This window comes from Heliconius melpomene, chromosome 13, assembly GCF_056956725.1.
Source record: "Heliconius melpomene rosina isolate 202511_hmr_F chromosome 13, ASM5695672v1, whole genome shotgun sequence".
Lineage (NCBI taxonomy): Eukaryota > Metazoa > Arthropoda > Insecta > Lepidoptera > Nymphalidae > Heliconius > Heliconius melpomene.
Window position 1 is genome coordinate 15,618,658 of NC_140401.1, and position 22,121 is coordinate 15,640,778.

General features: G+C 31.7%; 5 protein-coding genes and 1 non-coding gene across 6 annotated transcripts; 4 read left to right on the forward strand and 2 right to left on the reverse strand.

Moving 5' to 3' along the window:
• Positions 1 to 6: 6 nt before the first annotated feature.
• On the forward strand, positions 7 to 1,394 carry LOC146533126 (uncharacterized). Its single transcript, XM_085196861.1, has one exon. The coding sequence runs from the start codon at positions 346 to 348 to the stop codon at positions 1,084 to 1,086; it is 741 nt and encodes a 246-aa protein (XP_085052987.1). The 5' UTR covers positions 7 to 345; the 3' UTR covers positions 1,087 to 1,394.
• Positions 1,395 to 2,044: 650 nt separating this feature from the next.
• Positions 2,045 to 3,672, forward strand: LOC146533127 (uncharacterized). The gene has a single exon (XM_085196860.1). The coding sequence runs from the start codon at positions 2,166 to 2,168 to the stop codon at positions 2,910 to 2,912; it is 747 nt and encodes a 248-aa protein (XP_085052986.1). The 5' UTR covers positions 2,045 to 2,165; the 3' UTR covers positions 2,913 to 3,672.
• Positions 3,673 to 3,689: 17 nt separating this feature from the next.
• On the reverse strand, positions 3,690 to 7,810 carry LOC146533128 (uncharacterized). The gene is made up of 7 exons (XM_085196858.1): positions 7,587 to 7,810; positions 6,839 to 7,046; positions 6,487 to 6,686; positions 6,182 to 6,275; positions 5,577 to 5,705; positions 4,930 to 5,153; positions 3,690 to 4,781 (listed from the first exon to the last, which is right to left on the reverse strand). Exons 1-7 carry the CDS (start codon positions 7,763 to 7,765, stop codon positions 4,553 to 4,555), a joined length of 1,263 nt encoding a protein of 420 aa, XP_085052984.1. The 5' UTR covers positions 7,766 to 7,810; the 3' UTR covers positions 3,690 to 4,552.
• A 706-nt stretch (positions 7,811 to 8,516) lies between these two features.
• Positions 8,517 to 13,515, reverse strand: LOC146533129 (pickpocket protein 28-like). The gene is made up of 9 exons (XM_085196665.1): positions 13,321 to 13,515; positions 12,628 to 12,748; positions 12,180 to 12,352; positions 11,641 to 11,866; positions 11,182 to 11,449; positions 10,146 to 10,211; positions 9,442 to 9,637; positions 8,926 to 9,017; positions 8,517 to 8,729 (listed from the first exon to the last, which is right to left on the reverse strand). Exons 1-9 carry the CDS (start codon positions 13,479 to 13,481, stop codon positions 8,587 to 8,589), a joined length of 1,446 nt encoding a protein of 481 aa, XP_085052791.1. The 5' UTR covers positions 13,482 to 13,515; the 3' UTR covers positions 8,517 to 8,586.
• A 3,546-nt stretch (positions 13,516 to 17,061) lies between these two features.
• On the forward strand, positions 17,062 to 17,135 carry TRNAT-AGU (transfer RNA threonine (anticodon AGU)). The gene has a single exon. It is a non-coding gene; the product is annotated as a tRNA-Thr (tRNA).
• Positions 17,136 to 18,536: 1,401 nt separating this feature from the next.
• On the forward strand, positions 18,537 to 20,505 carry LOC146533131 (uncharacterized). The gene is made up of 4 exons (XM_085196486.1): positions 18,537 to 18,624; positions 19,016 to 19,078; positions 19,505 to 19,675; positions 20,210 to 20,505. The coding sequence occupies exons 2-4, from the start codon at positions 19,018 to 19,020 to the stop codon at positions 20,425 to 20,427; spliced, it is 450 nt and encodes a 149-aa protein (XP_085052612.1). The 5' UTR covers positions 18,537 to 18,624; positions 19,016 to 19,017; the 3' UTR covers positions 20,428 to 20,505.
• Positions 20,506 to 22,121: the final 1,616 nt, after the last annotated feature.

The following is a 22,121-nucleotide window of genomic DNA, read 5'->3' on the forward strand; positions in this document are numbered from 1 at the left end:
AAATGTGGCAACATATCACTACTTAGTACTGACACTAAAAAAGGATTTCCCCAATTTTCCATATATCAGTTTCCAATTTCCTAGAGTTCTATAGAAATATAATTTAGTAAAATGTATTAAAACACTGATCGCAGTAAATATTAGAAACATTAATTACAATTAAATTAGATAAGGAATTGATATTGTTTATATTATATCAGTCACTGATAAGTTGTGTGTACGAACGTGAAAGTAACTGTGCTTAATTTTGATAAAAAAAGTAATTAATTATTAGAAAGAAACAAATACAGTATAATACTGTCTGAGACCTGGAGACATATTATACGAAAACTAAATATCAGAGCTATGGCCTACTATGAAGATATTATAATTACAGAAGATGGAAAAACTATGTGTGAGCTTTGTCAAATACATGTACCTTATGATAATATGATTGAACCGCATTTAGATACAACAAAACACCAGAATTATTATATGCTCAGAATTATGCTTCAAAACAATATAAATATACAAGACAATAGAGCATTCTGTTCAATTTGTAAAACACAATTAGATGATTTGATGGATCACATACAAAGTTCTGAACATGGAAAGTTAATGAATTTAATCACTGAAATGATTAAAAATGATGGATTATTTATAGAATTACCCAAACACAACATATCTAAAGATAATATATCTCAAATGAATTGTATAATATGCAATAATGTTGTACCTTTTACTTTAGAATCACTCATGGAACATGTAAAATCTTTAAAACACAGAAAAGCTCGATCTATGGCTGTTCAACCTTTTAATGCAATTTTTTCTGTTGAAGGGTGTGATGATAATTTGTGGTGTAAAATATGCCAAGTGTATTTTGAAAACTATATTGAAACAATTTTTGAACATGTTGATTCCAATACAGAACATAAGAAAAGACTAACAAAAATATTGAGATTAATTGAGGGCCAGAATATAGAAATTGATAATTATTTGGCAAACCCAAATGAGCATACGGCAAATTGTACAAAATGTGAGACTGTAGTCGCTTGCAATGTAGATAATCTTGAACGGCATATTAAAGGAAAAAGACACAATCATTAAGCTCTAACCTATGTACCTATATAATAGAAACTATTAATGGGACTAATGACACCATTGTGGTGGAGCAACACGCTATAAATGCAACAGATGCGGGATAGAGAATATGAACTGTCTCTGTCTCTTCGCTCTGGTAACAAGACAATATATGTATTTAGGAATACTACTATTATTAACAATGTCAATCTTTGTTTACTATAATACTTAACATTACTTTCTACTATAAAATATAATTGGTGTATAAATGTAGTTTAAGTTTTATAATACTGGAGTCAACATTTATTTACAATTATAATATTTATGCAATAAAACTAGTTATTTTCTTTAACCTTTTTAGGTACTGAAATATAAGACTGGGCATTGTGTGTAAATAAAATCATATTCTTGTGCTCCTGTGCCATAACTGTCCTCCAAAATGTAAAAGTAATTGAAAATAATAGAAAATCTGTAGAGGCTAACGGAGAGGGGGCACAAGCCCAACGTTGAGAACCGCTACTCAACACTTGAATGTTTGCAGAATTCGGTAGAAAGTGGAAACGGAAGCGTCTTAATGGGAACGCAGTGTATTAACACTAGGTTCCCAGATTTTCTCGGCCTACCTTGCTATGTACGGAATAAACCCGGAAAAAAAATAGGTAGAGAGGCCATCATTGCGCAGGAGCACAGCAAATTGTCTGAATTTCAAATTCCAACCAATAATAACATAGTAGTATCTATTTATAATTTTTATAGAAATAATAAATTACCTGTAAAATATTTAAGGTTCATGTCCACCGAACGAACGTTATTACGAAAAAACGTGTATAATTTTTATAATAACTTTCTACATCACATTAGACTTATTTTTAATTTAAATAATTTATTTTTTATGAAGTACTTAGTTTAAATTTACTCATTCATAGGCATTTCTGTTTTTACAATATCTGACATTGACAATTACTTGGAATTTCCAAGTAGATGTCAATGTCACTTCTCAAGTTAAATCATTCAAACTTCAAACAATTTTTTTGCCAGAAATTACGAAAACGAAATTATAAGTTGTGAAACATAATAAAAGTTCATAGGGAGAATAAAAGCTAAAAATGAAGACAGGTCTCTTATATGGGGTAGTGGCTAACTCAAAAACGCGAATGCGTTGTGTATTTTGCGGAGTTTTTATTCCGAAAGCAAACAAATGTATTGAAGAGCATATAAACGGAACTAAACATAAAGAATACATAGATATAATGGCTGAACACGGTCTGATGTACGATAATGAACAGTTATATTGTAGGCCTTGTGATTTACATTTCGGAGAAGAAGACTCGATTGCTTCTCACATCGAAACCGAAGATCATGCGAACTGGATTGCGGCCATCGACGACTTGATAGAGGGCGAATTTATTAATGTCCACGCATACTTGGCTTGCGAAAGCGACGAAATAAACTGTGAAGCGTGTCAATTCAAAATGTATTGCACTCTACAAAATATTGAAGACCATGTAAACCAAATGACACATCGAAATAACGTCGCTGCTAAACTGAGGCCAATCAACGGAATATTTGCTGGTGATGACGATGAAGAAGCGTGGTGCAAAGTATGTGGTGAATATGTCATTAATTCTGCAAGGGGCATTTTGCAACACATTGATGAATCTCAATCTCACATAGATTGGTTTATGGACCTCATAGATCTCATTTCAGCTCAGGATGTTTCAGTTCAAGATTTTCTCAGATTAGAAGATGAGAAAAATGCATATTGCAATAAATGCCAAAAGGAAATTCCCTGCAATATGCAAAGTATTGAGGAACATGTCAATAGTGATGCACACTTAAATAAATTTAGTTAATGCAACTAGCAAATTTAGATACAGCTTATTTAAATCTCTATCAGGCTTTAATTATATTTTCTATATGCAAGATGTGTCTGCCTTAGGATTTTTTTTAATTTTTATTTCCTATGTTTATGCTTAATTTAGGAAATAATTATAATATTATTAAATGTTGTGTTAAGAATATAACTTGTATTGTCTAAAATCTCTATTTTGTAAACTGTACATTGTAAAACTAACAATAAAAAGGTCTTTGATTTGTCTAATTATTATATTAGGACAAATTGACATATAATGTTACATTGTTTATAAGATGTGGAGTAGATAGTTTAAATCTATATTATATTTCTACATATATAATATTCATATTAAATATAGTCATAAATATTGTATAAATTTCTTTATAGAACAAATTATATCACATTCAAAAACATTCCTTACTAACATTGGTGTATCAGAGTTTAATGCTTGTTGTTAAATTGAAATATCTGAAATATACATTTCAATAAAAATAAATATACACTAGATTTTAAAAACATGTATAATTTATTCCATAGAGTGAGTTACATAAAATGTTTAAATATTTATTTTAATTAGAAATTTAAGTTACAATGTGTTCAATAATTTTTTATTCAAAATTATGAAATATTGTTAAAGAAAATCATATATTTGAGTGTAATTAAACATTTAGCTTTGTGAATTATATTATCATTCAATCGTCACAATTCCCTAATTTCATGTTTAGATTGTTTCATTCTGCAATAAATTATAAAAAATGTATCAGCCTTTAATTTACATTTTAAAAATTTTAAGTTTTTCGCTTAATGATAATATATTTTATAATTGATGGTTTCATAGTGCAGTGAAACTGGCTGTAAACTGAATAAGAAATGTATATATTTAAATTATTTTCATTTCTTCAGTTCTGGCAAGTCTCAAATTCCAGTGGAAAGTATGTCCAGCAGATGTTTCAGATATTTTAGAAAGATTGGATTATTTAAAAAAAACTGAAATACTTGAAAAATTTAAATCATAAACACAGCAGCGTAACTGGTGTCAATTAGCCTGTTATATAAGCATGATCACCTTTTTTACAAATATACCCTATTACTATAATTTTCATATCATACAGTACAATAAAACTCGCTATATAAGCCTCGTAAATAATAATGACAATATAATTTTGTAGAAAGAAAATTTTTAACATGTAGTATGTGTATTAAAACATTCTTCAAAATATTTTGCATTGTGAAAAATATAGCTGCATATTATTATTTTCTTAACTTCTTGCTGTAAATGAGTATGGCAGGATCCTGGGCCACCTAGTGTTACGTGCGTATGCATGTAACTGGTGCTGCGAACGTAAGACACCGCTGAATTCTTGAGGTAAGTAAGTATAGAGCGTTGAGTGTTGAGTGTTGAGTGGCACAACAACCAAACCGACGACATGAAAATATTAAATATTACATTCCCCCGACTGAGAATCGAACCCACAACCACCGCTTTTACAGTCTCACGCTTGTCCCCCTGGAACACGAAGGCCTGTTAGAATAGTTAAATATTATTATCATTACCGCAAATCTTTAAAAATATTTTTTATATTTTATCTAAAAAAAGTAATTTATTTTCTATTTAAGAGATTCAGTTAACATAGAGATTCAATAGTTAAATGGATAATCATCTTCATCCTCTTCTTTTATTACAGAAAGAGAATTATTGTCAGGAGATCTGCTAGGTGAAGACTTCTCCATCTCCGTCACATTTTCGTTAGGAACTTCGCCCTCTCTATTACGAATTCTTTTTTCATCCAAATTTATTACTTGGGTCAAATCTTCTACATAACAATCTATTTGGGATATGGCGTCACTCAAACTGTTCTGTAGATGGCTAAAAAAATCATAATTTATATTAAGTGAATTAGGATATTGGTACTTATTTGTGAATTACTTACTTATATTGAATAAGTGGTATTAATTTCACTAAATGAATGAATCAATTTTTATTATATATATTAATAACATAATTTTAAATCTACCTAATTCTCTTAATATTATTCCGTATTTGCCTGCCAAATGTTTTGAGCTGAGTTTGTTCTTGTCTTAATTTGCGATTTACGTCATCTTTCGCCAACTCCTGGCTGGGCCGTTGGGCGCGGTCATTGAACCTGGCCTCAGCTACACGTTCTTGATCCATTACTTCAATTAGTGTCTTCTCTGCTAATAGCAATTCTTGTTCTAAGGACGTATAATCTCGTAGTGCCTGTGAGTGTTTGTAAAGTTACACTCAATTAAGTAATGGGTCAGTCTTATTGTACGCTAAATAGTTATTAGGTATCTAAAATCTAGCTGCCAGTTAATGTAATAGATTGTACCATTGATTTTGAAAAGAGCAACTGTTGAGGCTTGCCGGCTCTTCTCAGCAGAACTGCCTTCCGAACCGATGGTAGCTTTTTGTTCATATGTTCATTCGACGATTCAAAAGTGCTTATTATAAGTTTATTTGAATAAAGAATATTTTGAATTTGAATTTAAATTAAAAAGGTTCCAACCTTAAAGAACGGAATTAGAACAAAATATTCCTTCTTTATACTCTTTATATTGCTAAGTAAAGGCAGGATATAGGAACGAAATATGAGGAACAGAGTATTTTTCAATAGAATCGAGATAAAAATATGATTATCACCTCTTCTCTCTGCCATTTCAAATCTTGAATCTTAAACATATTTGTATGCAGACGCCTTCGAAGCATTGCATCAATCCTGGCTCCATGCGCTTGTGCTGATATTGATAATTGCACTCGAGCTCCTCGTACCTAAAAATAAATTGATAAAATATATAAATAATTAAGGGTGGTACAGCTTAAGTTTTTGGCCTAAAAGAAGCTATTAATTTCACTTTCAATTAATTTAGATATATTTTCTATTGAAAGTTGGGTGGTAAGATCTCACGTTTCTATACAAGGTAGACGAATCCTAATGTTGAGACGCTGCGTTTCCCACTTCTGTTAAATTTTGAGATATTTCATGTTGAATGGCAGATCTCAAGACCGCGCTTTGTTTTGTTACCAGCGAGTAAATGAAAATAATTCATTCTCCTGAATGGAAATCGAACCCACAACGTGTTATATAGTCGTGTATACAGACATATAGTCAAGTCAGGTTGCGCCACGGTGGCCTCCGAATGACTATGATGATGATAATCATTAAGGCATTAAGAATGAACATGATTTTTCCTTATTTTCTTTAAAAGGGAAGAACACCTATTCAGAAGGAATATAAGTTTATCTACCTGTTGCCTTGTCGTTAAACCATTACAGAGCGCTTTTAAACCACTTCTTTTTAGAGCTGCACATCGCTTTACCCAACGGGACATGGGAAAGCCTCTGTAAAGTAAAAAATATGTTTTATTATAATTTGAGGTAATATGATGTTCATTTATATGAAATCCGTATATCCTTTCAATAACTAAGCAACTTGGGAAATTATTCTGATGGTGGCGTGAAAAGATTTTTTCTTTTTTTAGCTATACCGCTGCATCAGCTTTATACTTTGTAAGAAAAAATAAAAAGATATAAAATAGAAAAACAGATTTACTTCTTTTTTTTGAGTTCGTCAACTACAGCGTTTTCATAATTCTTGTTTGCACACGTCTCTTCTATTTGTAAGGCTTGTGACTTAAGAGCTATATCAGCTTCTATTCTATTCTTGACTTTCTGTGTTCTTAGCGTTTGTTTTTCTAATTCCAAAATCAATCTTTCAAAGTTCTTTTTTTGCTCTTTAAGAAAGTTTAGTTCCTTAAATAAAAAAAAAGTTAATTAAATTAGTAATGTTATTAGTTTAATAATGTTATATTTTTTTGTCTCATATTTTGTTAATTGAATTAACATGTTCTAAAATTCATCCATATAGGATTTAAACTAGCAACCTATTGAGATAGGTCTCTTACATCTATTATAGCATTTTCCAGAGCATCTATCAAGGGGCACATGGCGCCGGGTCGGGTTCCCTCTCGAGAGTGATTATGTATTTCATCTTTCACTCTTTGAATAATAACTTGTAATGCATTTTGTTCATATTTTAAGCCATCAGTGGATTCTGTCAAACGCTTAGACAAATCTTCTAAAACCCATCTCCAAGATGTCACGTCAGATATTCTGTGAATTTAACAAATCATGGAAGAGGTGGTACTGGCGCAGGGGCACCAGCGTGCGACTATACCTACTAGTACTTGTAAACGTGATGTAATATTTTATATTTTCATTTCCTCGCTGTAGAGTTCTGCCACTCAACACGTAAAGCCTCGATAATTCAGCGAAAAATGGGGAACGAAATGTCTTTTTGAGAACGGAGTTAGGTTTCCTCTGTCTTCCCTTATATGCGGGATACGTGCCGAAGCAAAAAAAATGAAACAATATTGACTATGTTTGCGTTTCCATAATATTATCTAAAAATATAACATGGGTTTTTTTATAAGATAATCCTAATAATCCTAATACACATTTATAGCTCCTTCTCTTGGGTTATGGAAACCTTTGTGGAAATCCCTATACGATTAATATATCTTTGATTAAATCAGACATTACAGACACTTTATTTTATTATCTTATTTTTATTTTATAGTTATGATAGAAAGAAACCAACAAACTCAATATTACCAATAGGAGTTTGCCAGTTTCTTTAAACTGCATCATTACCTGTCTTCTAAACACTTCTTGTACTGATATTCATTGGATTCTTTGAGGAAAGTGCTTATCATAGCCAATTCTTGAGATTCGTTTACTTGTTCTACGACATCTGCGTTTAGGGAATCATTGATATTACGTATTTTATCTAGCCCACTCGAAATTCCAAGGCATGCATCTTCGCAGAACATGGTGCCTTAATTTAATTAAAACTACGGAATATTAAATAAATATCCATTATTTGACAAGTTTGGTGATGAAATTATGACAGTTTGCTTCAAGTAGACACAGTATGAAGGTTAATACACAAAAGTTACATTACGCTTATTGCATAATCTGGAGTAATGTGTATAGGGAAAATAAAATACTTATGTATAATTTGTTCTCACCTAGAAAAATGTGAATATATTTTTCTATTTAGCTGCCTGTCCTTATCTATTCCATTTCGACGTCATAAAGAAGAGAGTAGTGACTCTGTTCTCCCGGTTCTCCTTATGATTTAACTGTTCCATACTAATCGAATAAAATATAGATAAAAAATGTAATGATAAATAGTACGCTATATTAAATTTACTACCAGGGGGAATAAGTGAACATTTGTTTAGTTTTCAATTTTTTGGTTATTTATTTCCAAAGTATTAAGGATATCTAAATAAAATGTTAGATATTGCCAAAATATTAATCAACAAATACAAGCTCTGTTTTTATAACTCTAGTGATGATTACTGGTACGTTTGGAAAACCATACCTATTGAAAAAATAGAACAGAACACTAGCGGTGAAAATGCTAGTCGATTATTCCAAATAAAAACATACTTTAACAAATAAAAACACATTAAAAGTTTTGTATACAATTTTATGACATTTAAGTATTATAATAATTTAATAATTACTTATAGATGTATTAAAATGAAATAAGCAGTAAGTACCTTAGACAGAAATGAGAATTATATGAAAACTATATCTACCGACATACTCGTATTATATTATTATGAAGTCTAGAAGTACAGTTTTATTTCTTTATAAATAATTGGTTTTCATAATAAATTTCTTTAAAAGCAATATGAATAGGCTTTAAGACAACGAAGTAAACTAATTCTGCAACACTTATTATACTGAAGCCCAAAAACAGGCTGAGGAGACCCCCGATCGCACCTGAAATGTTTGTTATATTAATATAATAATTATTCGTTTTATGTACTAATAACATTATCATTTTAAAAAATATAATATTATCCTGTATACATCCTATCCTGAAAACGCGGCGGAACTTAACGCCGTCTTCTAAAAAAAGTTTTTCCCCGAGTGGGAGTGGGCAGACGGCGCTTCATTATCTTATATTTTTTGTTACCTGCAAAGTAGTAGTCGTCGTATTGCGCGTGGCGATGTTGGCCCAGGAACATGTCGTTATAGAAGTGCACATTAATATGAGTTCGCTCTCCCCTAAAAAAGTGAGGAAAATTTTATCTATTAAGTACGATTAATATTATTATATCTATAACTGAGAAATTATTAATAAATGAAAACGTTAAAAATGTATGGAAATACTTTTTTTAAACGGTTCTTGAGTTCTGTCACTCAACACGCAATGTCTGCAGAATTCGGTAGAAAGTGGGGAACGGAATATCTTATCACTAGGTTCCCTCTGCCTACTCTGCTGTGTGCGGGATACAACGTGAAGTATTTTTTTTTAAACGTAATTAAATAGGAAAGAAACTTAAAAACAACTAGATACCACTTAACATTTTTCGAGCTAATACCTATATCTAAAAGACAAAAATATCTATATAAAAATATTAGGCTACCTCTTACTACCCATCTACATACGGGATGCAGTGAGAAGCTGAAAAAAATATATTTGGAAAACTTATTAACTAACGTATTATTATTTCCAAAATCCGAATTCCCATTTCCTGGATCTTTTACCAAATCTGAGTAATACACTTGTGAGGAGTACAAGACGTCGTTGCACGCAGGGTAGCAGGATGTGGGGTGCTGGTGCGGCTGCCTCTGCTCCTCACTGTCCGCGTAGTAAGCGTATATGAGCTGTTCACCGACTCTTTCTGTAATGTTTATTAACAATTTACTTCCACTGAAATGTATCCTTTCCTATAGGAATATAATATTTCCTATAGTAATATTATCATAAATGGATCGAATTAAATGGAACCACACGGGAAGTACTTACTAGCTTTGAAATAAAAAAAAGAATAGCCCAGTCAATAGTTCTGAGGTAACAAACATAAAAAAGTATGTACAGTCGAATTGTGCTTATACCTTTATCTCATTTAATCAGCTTCACGCTATATCCCGCACATAGAAGGGTAGGCAGGTCAGGTCCCTACCTGGTGGTAAGACACTCCATTCCCCATTCTCTCATTTCAATAATATTCTCTCATTTAAATAGTATTCGATGGTTAATGAGGACATAATATAAATATTTAATTGTTATTTATTTTCTAGATCTAAGTGTTTTTCAAACTAAGGAGCAACAAACCAATTTTCCTTTTTTTTATTTTAACAGAATATTTTATTTATATTGGTAATAGACATTACAACTTAGTACTTTACCTTTTACTTTAGAGACACATTGGAAATCTAATTTTGTTGAACAAATGGGACTCCAGATGTGTTTTCCTAAAAAAAAATAAGAATATATAAGAGAATTTAAGACAGTGGAAAGTTTACGTTTCAGTTTAGTAAGTAAGCACTCTATATGTGCTTAAAAATTCATTCATCAGTTTCACTGTAGTAGAGTAATAAAAGTTTATAATATGACATTGTTATTTGATACCCTCGTGGCGCAATCTGAGGGCGTTGCAAACGATGGATTTAGGTTCGATTTCCACTTGGAAAATAAATGATGTTCATCTCGCCGGTAAATTAATTATGTTAATTTATTTTCGGCGAACGAAGTATCCTTATACTAGATGCTGAAACTATCGATTGTTTCGCAATCGATAGTTTTAATCTAAAAAAGCCTATGCGATCGATAGGACAATCGACAGTATCGATATTTTCGATAGTATCGATACTATCGATTGTTTTTGACTATCGATTGTATGCTAATTCGCGATAGTATTGAATATGATTCTTAAGCATTGAATATGATTCTTAAGCTACAAGACGAAATGAAAAGAACAAGAAACATTTTTGTTACATTTCTTTTGTTTTTTCATATTTTGGTGAAGAGAAAGATACTATTGTAGCTTAGCATGCGATCGATAGTTCACAATAATCGATAGTTCGATACTATCGATACTATCGTTTCCTAGAAATTCAATAGTATCGATACTATCTATACTATCGAAAATATCGATACTATCGATTTAAATATCGATAGTCCTACTATCGGACAACTATCGATAGAATATCGATAGAATATCGATAGTTGTCTATCGTTAGTTGAATATCGATAATACTAACTGACGCATACCGTCCGCAACTCAAAAATATCAAATAATCAATTACATATAAAATTAAATAATAATTCAACTAATATTCAATAATTAGAAACGTACAAAGCAAAACACAAACCTAGATATTCATTATTGACAGTTACAATTTAATTGACGTCTCTGAGTATCAATTTTGATCTCATACTTACTAGGCCAGTTATAAGGTACACATTTGCACTCTTCCATTGTCTCCCGTATTCTTAAGTCCAATTTGCAATTGCTGTCTGTGTAAGATTCATAAAAATGTAACTTCCTTTCGTTTTGAAAGAAACATTGGCGTTGATCTGGAGATAGCGCTCGTAAAGACGTATCAGTTTTATATGTGATAGCTGACACCTCGATAGTAGTCATACGATCCATGGGCAGTCGTAGAATAGTGCTAGTATAGACGTGGTCAGTTGGTGAACTTATTAATATCTGAAAAAAAATATATAGGCCAATTGACGCTCATATCTAGAACGATAGGTCATCAAAGCAAAAATATCTTTTCTAATTGAGAATCGAATCTACACCGCAATTAGCAAGAGCAGCTAATAATAAACCAATAGACCACACCACCCTATAGGCCAATATCTATATATTAAAATATTATAATGTTATTTACGTACATTAAATCCCACATTATGACCATCGCAATCATACTGATGGTCAGAAGTGTTTAAATATAGTTCAATTCCTAGTCCATTTACTTCACCCGATGCCATGACTCTAAATGGTAGGGTTCCCGACTTTGGGGGAAATACTTTTGGGTACCCCTTGTCCAAATCCCAGTCCAGAGTCTCGTACGATGTAAGATTGTTGAATTTTTCTTGCCAGGGTACAGTTTCGTTTGTCCTTAAAATTTATTTTTTTAATTAAAAACTTCTTTTTTATAAGAATAGAACAGTATTTGCATGCACGTAGATGTTTTTCTTTATGGCTGAAAACTAATATTACTAGCATAACGCTATTAAGAAAAAAACAGGCCAAGTGCGAGTCAGAATATTAAAAACGATAAAAATTCATGTCTGTTGTATGGGAGTATATAACTAATAACTAACTATCACGGTTCATGAGATACACCCTGTAAGGTGGTGGCCTGGTTACATTTGGTAATCTTTAGTACAGTTTAGTAAGAAAAATAAAAAACATAGCAATTATACGTTACATTCCATTCAAAGGTAGGCTGTTAAAAGTATAGCAGAGTCCATAATCAGTGAAAATAGGTTTTAAAAGCTTATCACAGCAATCCTTTCTGAGCCATTTCGCCGTATTTTGGCCAGCGTCGTACCCTGAGCGCCAGTAACACATTTCGACCAAATCTGCACATGCTGGGGATCCCTGTTAATTAGAAATAGCAATATTCGTCTGTGGAAACAATATTCTATTTGCTATTCATTGTGTTTATTATTTTGGGTTTTACCAGGGGGCGATGGTTGTATGTTGTGATGCAGGAGAACTACTGAACTACCTAACCACAGAGGATCTTGAAGGCCATAAAAATATCAGGTAGAAGAAGAACAATATAATATATAGGTACTAGCTTATGAAGAAACACATCACATCGGGTATGTAAAATGTACTTTTTTTGTTGTTAATCATAAATGCCAATGTACCTCCAAAATAAAAGTTTGTAACTTTTCATTTTCCATCGCATTCAATCGACGTGCTCTTACAAAGTTATCATCTTCTGCGTTCATTTGAGGACACACCAAGGATGCAAAAAAACGCTCTTTCCTGAAATGGATAATAGTAATCTTTATTATAATATCTTTTTTTTGTTCTGAAGGAGCAAATGTAGTGAAAATAAACATTGTATGATTGTTTTGAACTTGAATCACGAATCCACCGCTATCGCGTTCTATAGGGCACTGCCTAGATACTCCTTAACTGGTGAAGGTTGTCTTCAAACGCGTTATACATGTATAGGGACACTTTAACGATTAAAAAAATACAGTAGAATTAATTGATAATCTCCTTTTTTTACAGAAGTCGGTTAAAAACAGATTCAAAGAAAGTGATATTATGAATGAAATTAAGAGTTTTACATTTTAATCTTCAATACATACACGACCGCGCGGAACCACTTCAAAACTAGAACTGCCCTCTCTTTTTGTAAAAATTCACTAACATTTCTCAAAATTCTCTAACTACAAAAGTCTTGGTGGAAATGTAAAATGTAAAATAGGTTTAATTTTACTTAAAAGAAGTCCGTCTTGCTTAAGATATTTTACATTATTAAATTACTTTTTGAGCGTTGAAAACCAGCCTGAAAGCTTTACGAACTGTAAAACTATTTATAATCTCACCCAATCAGTTGAGTCACATTTTTATAAGACAATTTTACATGTAGATGTGGACATAACACTACACTTGGAAAGGGCACAGCCCATATCGGAGTTGGCAGTGAGTCGATCACATTGACGAAGGGTGTGGAGGTCCATTTGCAAAATAGCTGAATGATGTTCATAGCACAGATGCTGATGCTGATTACCACGATGATAATCCAGGTTATACGTTCCTTGTGACTGAAGGTCGGCTCGAAGATGTACTAGAATTATTCCAATAATGTTTAATTTAAATAATATCTTACTAATATTATAAATGTGAAGTTTTGTCACCATGGAAGTTTGTTCTACTTTCATACAAGAACTACATAGCAGATTAAGATGAAAACTTCAATAATATAAGTTATACATTAGAATAATATGTAAAGATTTTGTATAATATAACAATAAATATAAGCAGGCAAAGCCGCGTATAGGTCGCTAGTAGTATACATGGGTTAACTTTATATATGACATGCTTTAAAACTTTTCTTTTTTTTCTGTGTTTCTAGTCAGAAACGAGACACATGAGACGCAAAGTCGTCGATCAAATGTTGGGCATTGTTAAACTAGATTGACGTATGATGTAGATTTGGACCTCCTACATAAATTAAGTTAGGCATAATTGAAACTAAACAAAATTATAAGCTAGGTCATCCCTCCCATTCAAATACTATTTTGGTCCCCCCTTATATACAAATAATAATAGTCACTTTAAAACAAATTTCGGAAATTAGACAAGAATTTACTAATATTAATATACATAGTTGCTTCGATTACATAAATAGTATCAAACGATTGTTCCCAATCAAGTACGTCACGCGTGAACATTAACGCTCGGTCGCGTTTAATGAATCTAACTCACTTCACACCGTGCAGGGAACCTTCGTAGAGGAATTGTTTGAATCCCTTCAATACTTCCCGTAACCACATCTTCACGAACAATGTACAACCCTTAGATCTAAATGAGTCGTTGTTCTTTTTCTCGCCCAAAACTTCTGGACCGATATATTTGAAATCTTTCAAATAGTAATCTCGAAAATATTGATCCTGAAAATTATTTTTACTTTTACCAATGAAATGGATTTTCCTTTTGTTTTTGTTTCTCAATTTCGACATTGTCAAAGTTTTAGTTTCTTTTAGTGAAAGTTATTTCGTTGGCGTACAACGTTGACTGCTTGAGCTTTGTAACTGAATGTTAAGTTCGAAGTGATACTAAGAGGAGCGAATGTAATAAACATACAAATACACCGTAAAGATGTGAGTATAGCTTGTAAGTTTGTTTGTTTAGAAAAATATATTATATATAAAAAATATTGATAATTAGTAGATATTTATAATAATAGATTTATATAATGGAAGACTACTGCTTTTCGATTTCAGCTAAATTAGAATTTTTTCTAATGGTTATTAGACTTTGTTTAATCAGATCAGAAAAATATGTAATTATTAGTAGCATTTTTAATATTACATTAGTCCCTGATCTACGAATGAATGAATGAATATGAAAATAAATTAATTGGTATGACTAATTTTTTTGACTTATTTCATACGTGGACAAAATAAAGTTATATTTTATTTTTAGAATAACGTCTTATATATCTTAGTATATCAAGCACTATTTAAAGTTATGGTTTGAGCGTGACGAAAAAAAATTATCTTTTTTAAGACCGCAAGGAAAACCAAACTAAAATACTATACGTTTCCTTATTTATGAGCAATTCGTTTTACATTTGTTGAATGCACTTAAAAGTATTGTGGTTACTTAGCACCGTGTAGTTATTAACGTCATTAGACACCAGCAGTGTTGACTGTAAATGACCAACAAGAGTAATTATTCTATAGAATTAGTCTATGGGGAGTGTTTTTGTACTAACTGCTGACTACTGACCATAACGATCGAAGCGATGCAGTTATCTGGAAATGTATTAGTCGAATATTGTTGGGGATTCGACGGCTGGTTTAGGTATTTTAAATTGGGTAGTCTCATATCTATAATAGGAATAATACACAATCAACAAATCTACTTTATGATTTTGTAGCTTTACGCTGTTTCCTCATATAGCAGGTTAGACAGATAGAACCTAGTGTTAAGACACTCTGTTATCCACTCACTTGCGTTTTAACTAGCGGAAAATACTGCCGCTCTTTGTCTTCATGAATAATTATTCATTCTCCTGAGTGGAAGTCGAACCCACAATTATCTCGCTTATAGTCAGATCACACATATGGACCGTTTATTTTGAAAGTGGTGTAAGTCCATTTTTTAAGAAAATTGAGTTATCACGTTATTCATGCTTAATTTAATGTAATTTTTTTATATATAACTAGTCCGTGTTTAATTTATTAAAAAAATCCCATGTTTTGTACAACTTAAAATCGGTCGGTAAATGAAATTGCATAATCATCGATTATGAAAGTGGTGTAAGTCCAATTGACAGAGGTAGGTGGCATAGGAGATGGATGCCGAGCAGTGTTTTTTTTTTTATTTTTCATTTATTTTATACTAGCTGTGTCCCGCGATTTCACCCGTGGACGATTTGCATTGTTTCCCCTCCGTGTTTCCACTACACGTAAGTTAAAAGATAGATATTAAAAAAATAGAGAAATGTGTTAGAAAATGTACAGCGCATAACCTGTGAGAAGAAAATAAATACGACAAGGCTGTATGACTCTGTATCTTTGCCCGTATTTTGCCGAATTAAAAAAACAACAAAAACAACAGTAGTGCCATGTTTTTGCAGAAAAATCCGCAATCTTATTAATATTTTCCTAGTTTTATATTATTTAGGAGTTGAATTTTTAAATACAATGTAGCTTATGTACTATTCCAATTCATACTCTAGCTCTATTAAATTTGAAGCCAATGTATTACGTACTTTTGGCGATACCTTTACCCAAAAAAAAAACTTACAAACTTTCAGACTTATAATATTTATAGGATTACGTGTGATATTATGTGAATAATTCTAAAATGCCAGACCCATTACGTACGAAAAATATAAAGACATGAAGCAGCACCTATCCTATATACCTCCGGTGCATCATGCATATTTTGAAACACTACCACATGCAGAGAATAAGTAAATTCTTTGAATGACAATGTAATTTACGTCTAAAATAAAATTTTATGTGTTGTTATGCGTATTTGTAAACAAAATTATATTAAAATGAAGTATATTTTTCGCGATATTTGATTTTTCAAAATTGAAATTAAACGATTTTTACAATTGTCTAATTTTGAAAGTGGTGTAAGTCCATTTACAGCACATAAATATGTGTTATCGTAGTCTAATTAGCCAAAAACAAATTTATATAAACAAATTAAATGTTGATAAAACAATAGAAACAATGCCAGACCTCATATGATTTGCCTATATTTTTAAATCAACAAATATGCTAACCTTTAATTTTCTCGACACAAAAGAAAATGGACTTACACCACTCTCAAAATAAACGGTCCATATATGAGATGTCGCTGTTCCACGACTGCTTTAATATTTGCATATTTTAAATTGAAATTGAGAATATAAAGCATTTAAAAACAAATTTAATTATTAAAAATTGTATTTTTGTGCTATTACCCCCCAAAACGGGAAATAACGGGAGATCCATAATCGCGTTGTCCACGCGGGCGAATCCGCTAGCGTAGCAATAGTAACCATATAAGTAAGTGACCAGCAAACATGGTTAAGAGTCAATTTTTCACACAATATGACCATCGGCGCCGTGGCTTAGTTGGTTAAAGCGCCTGTCTAGTAAACAGGAGATCGCGAGTTCGAATCTCGCCGGGGCCTTGAGTTGTTTTTTGAATAAATATATTTTCATTTTTATTCAATAAGCCTATGCCTAGATGACATTAATAAAATCTTTAAAATGGTTGTCGTTTTTGTGTATGCTTTTTTTTTTAGTTTTTTTTACCCAATAATAGTACAAAGTATCAAAATTTGCAAGTTCTATACAATTCCGAAGCCGTATGAAGTGAAAGCGATCGTGTTGCAGGAACTGGATTATTATCTTTAGATAGCAGCATATTAAGAGCACACTTGCTGTTGCTAATTTGTTAATCTATTTACATTTTATAATATAATCAAAATAAAAAAATAAGGCATAAAAAAATGCATGTTTAATAGACAATATGAAAATGAGAAATTTCAAGAATTTTTAACAATTTGAACAAAAAGAGAATCATGATGATTGTGTGATTTGAAATACCAATTATCTATTCGAAGTATAAGTTTTTCTTTATATCTTAGGGTAATTGCGGGAAACACATTATCTGCTTTTAGTTCATAAAAAAAAGCTAAAATTGCGTAAAAACCAATATCAATAAATTTTACAAATTTGTAATATAGTAGTAAATAAGTTAGTTAAACTAAAATAATTAGTATAATATAGTTATGTAAATGTATGTAATTTTATTAAGATACATAATTATGTATATTCAATCGAAGTGAGGTCGTTATAGGTCGCAAACAACTGATAAGGGAGTTCTATTGGTAATTTAGGTCTCTTGAGATTTGTACTATATGGTTTATTAAAACTAATTAATAATTGATAATAATTAATAAAATTTATATGTATAACCAATTTTTTCTTGTATTTCGTCTTCATGTAAGCGTTCGGATTCGATTCTCACTCGGAAGACTGAATTATTATCATTTCTCCTGTCTGGTAGATTTAGTGTCTTGACATTAGTATTGTTCTATCAGTTTTTTTAATTTAATTTATCATGCTGTATCCCGCACACAGCAGTGTAATCAGAGGGAACCTAGTGTTAAAACACTCCTTTCTCTATTTTCCGCCGAATGCAATGTAGAGACATTGCTTGTTGAGTGGTGGAGCTCAACGCCACGCTTCGATTCGATACTAGAACGTAGAAATTAAAATATAAATGTCAATAAATATTTCATTTCCTCGAGTGGGAATCGTATCCAAAAGCAGTCGCGTTTACAGTACACTTTCACGACTGGCCTCTTTTTAAGATTTCCTTTTGAAAAATCGCACCTAAACCTCAATGTGGCTTTCTAATAATTTTTAAATTGGAGTATGGGATCATGAATTCCAAGTGCATCTTAACACTTGGAATTCGTGTTAAAAGTAGTTTAGTTTAACATAGAAAAATTAAAATAACTACAAAAGTAGTTTATAAGAAAACACCAAGTATCAAGACCTCACCGTGCCAGTATATTCTAACAGCATAACTTACGATATCACTCATGTACTGCTGACCAGTAGATACAAATTACGCCGTTCAGAGCGATTGTCCTTACAATTTAATTATTGGTAAAGTTTATTTTTAACTTAATTTAGTGAAAATTAAATATATATTAGTAAAACATAATTGGATGTAACGTTTAAGTGTTTCAACAATATTTTGAAAATAATAAAAAAATATATACATTTTGTTAAGTTTCTAATACTTCTTCTACTTCAATAGATATTAAATGTGTTACATAATAATTGTTACGATAATAATTAATCTTTAGTATACTTTTATTTTTTGTTTTAAATTCAAATTAAATAAATATCCTATGAGATTAATGTGTATAAATTATTATCTAAGAATAATGTACTAAGTAGTTAAGAGATATTATAAACGTGCAAGGATTAATAAGGAATAATTAAGAGATCTTTTTTTTTAATTTCCTTTTTTTTCTTTTATTATCTTTTTCAGATATGACTTCGCTAAATCAAATATTCTGCTGCCTAGCAATATTTCTCTCACTGGTATACAAATGTGAGTATTTGAATAGTTTTTGTTCTCAAATACATAATATGTCTATATATGTGTTGTATTTAGTTTTTTCGAGGTGTTTTGCAATAAATAAATTTAAAGAAATTAATCTTATATTAGAAAGATAGATATCAGATATTATAGAGTCATAATAGTAGTATAGTAATATAGCAGTTTGTTACTTTACTGCAATCAAATTACTCAAAAACATATTTAGTTAAAAATATTAAAAGTATTATGAAAATTAGATATCACCACTTACTGATAAGTATAGTGGGTCACAAGGAAACGTAACGTAATAGCCTACACCTCTATAAATTGATCTTCAATACAATACAACTAGAACTTTTCAATTTGAACCTGTAGTTTCCGAGATTTTCGCGTTTAACCAAACAAAAACAAATTTAATAATTGCTTCACAATTTTCAGCTACCAGTATAAACTGCTACTACTGCAACAGTGCTAACAACAGTGCCTGCCTGGACGTCAATGTATACGATGAGGAGGTGCGCTCGCGCATCATACCGATAGTGGATTGCAATACTGCTATACCTAATGCCATTTCATACAATTTCTTCTGCAGGAAAATTGTACAGACAAGTGAGTTTAATATAACTTAATTACATAATATAAAGTCTAATTATGTGACAACAACAGGAAATTTGGTTGTATAAACTAAATTAAAGTATTACTTGCGTCATCAATACAAATCCAACGACATATATTTTATTAAAATCGATTGACTAGTTTAATAGTTACGAGGAAACAAAGGAACGGACATACATACATACGCGCTACAAACATAACCCTCCTTTTGAGCTTTGTCGCAGTCGATCAAATGGATTGAAAAAATTCCCGTGGAATATTTATTTTCATATTTTCCATATACAAGACTACCAACCAATACAAAAATAAGAAAAAAGTAATACTTTTGTGTAAACACGTGAAGATCATTTTTATCTTGTAAACATAAGGAGAGAGCATAGAATATGAGACTTATATGTCGATATTTCTTGACAGTTCTTTTCTCTCAATCCAAAATTGCAAATGCCATTTGATTGACATGATTCTTTTAATACATAAAAATCAAGTAAAGCTAAAAAGTCATTACATATATTATTTATACCCTTTCAGTATTTCATCCCCACCGAGAGTCCGAAGTGAGGGTGACACGTGGTTGCGGCTGGGTGCGCAGCGAGAAAGCAGATTGCTACAAAGATGATAACAGCGACCACCTGGGCACTGTCTGTCAATGCTTCAACGACCTCTGCAACAGCGGGGACACTGTTGACCCCTCGACTGCCACGGTCCTCTTTCTAGCTTTAGCTCTATGCCTCTATTACTGGCGCTAACTTTTGTTTTTACTTTATATGCTTAAGCTATGTAATAATAAAAACTTTTCTAATAATATAGATATGTAATTGTTATAATTCTATTTTTTATTTATATACCAATATATGACCGATCGACATTATTAGAGTGTATTGACACTTCACCCACGTTTGTGAGAAAAACATATTTTTTTATTCGACCGTTACCGCGTATAAGCGTGACGTCGCCTACACGGAACTTCGTTTAATCCCGTTAAATATCCCGTATTGCGGGAAATGATCAGGTACCAGGTATTACAGTGTAAATTGTAAACATTTCAGTAACTTGTTTGAACTAGGTCTGTGGGGTAAGCCTTCAAATTGCTAGCAATATCAGCGGTCAGGAAATCTCTTTTTGGGGTCCGCGCACACGGCTCTATGTTTACATTTTGTTTATTTAAACAAGTTGTTGGTATGGTAATATTTAAAGCGGAAAAGAGCTTTTTCACCTCACATATAGCAGGGTAGGTAAAGGGAACTTGGGAACCTATAAAATATTCCAGTTCCCAATTTTCCGCCGAATCCTTGAAGCATTGCGTGAAAATAATAAATATTTAATGACTATGATAATAGTGATAAAAAAGGAACAAGTATCGGTTAGGAAAATATTTATTTTTAAAATGCAGGATACGGTGTTACGCTGATTTTTATTATATACACGTTTACTTTGGATGACAATGCACGATAAAATATGTGACGTCACTCTAAATGTAATATGGCGGACCATGCAAGATGGCGGAATTGTTATTTTTAATGTACTTCTACAATATGGGTATCAAATGAAAGGACTCGTTGAGAGCAACTCGAAAAATAATGTGATGTCACTCTAAATCCCATATGGAGGAAATTGAAGATAGCCGAGTATCTATTTGGTCTACTTCTACAATATAGATATTAAATGAAATGGGTCGTTGACCGTAACTCTAAAAATAATGTGACGTTATACTAAATCCAATATGGCGGAACATCTAAGATGGCGGAATAGTTATTATTTATGCACTTCTGCAATATGGGTATCAAATGAAAGATCTTGCCGAGAACAATTAGAAAAATAATGTGACATCACTTGAAATCCAATAGAATTGACACGATTCAAGTTTTTTGTGCTTTCATATAATGAAAGGTATGTTCGTACGATTGAGCTGAAATTTTGTATACACGTTTGGTTTGGATGAAAATGCACGATAAGGTTTGTGACTTCATTCTAAATACAGTATGGCGGACCATCCAGGATGGCGGAATAGTTATATTTCATGAACTTCTATAATATGGGTATCAAATGAATGGGCTTGTTGAGAGTAACTGGAAAAATAGTGTAACGTCATTCTAAATCCAATATGGCGAACCATCCAAAGTAACAGAATAGTTATTTTTGATGCACTTGTACATTACGGGTATCAAATGAAAGGGCTTCTTGAAAGCAACTTGGGAAATAATGTGACGTCATTCTAAATCCAATATGGCGGACTATCCAAGATAGCCGAATTGTTAATTTTAGTCTACTTCTACAATATAGATATCTATTGAAAGGGCTCGTTGAGAGTAACTCGAAAAATGTGACGTTTTTCTAAATCCAATATGGCGGAACATCTAAGGTGGCGGAATAGTTATTATTTATGCACATCTGCAATACGGGTATCAAATGAAAGGGCTTGCCGAGAATAATTAGAAAAATA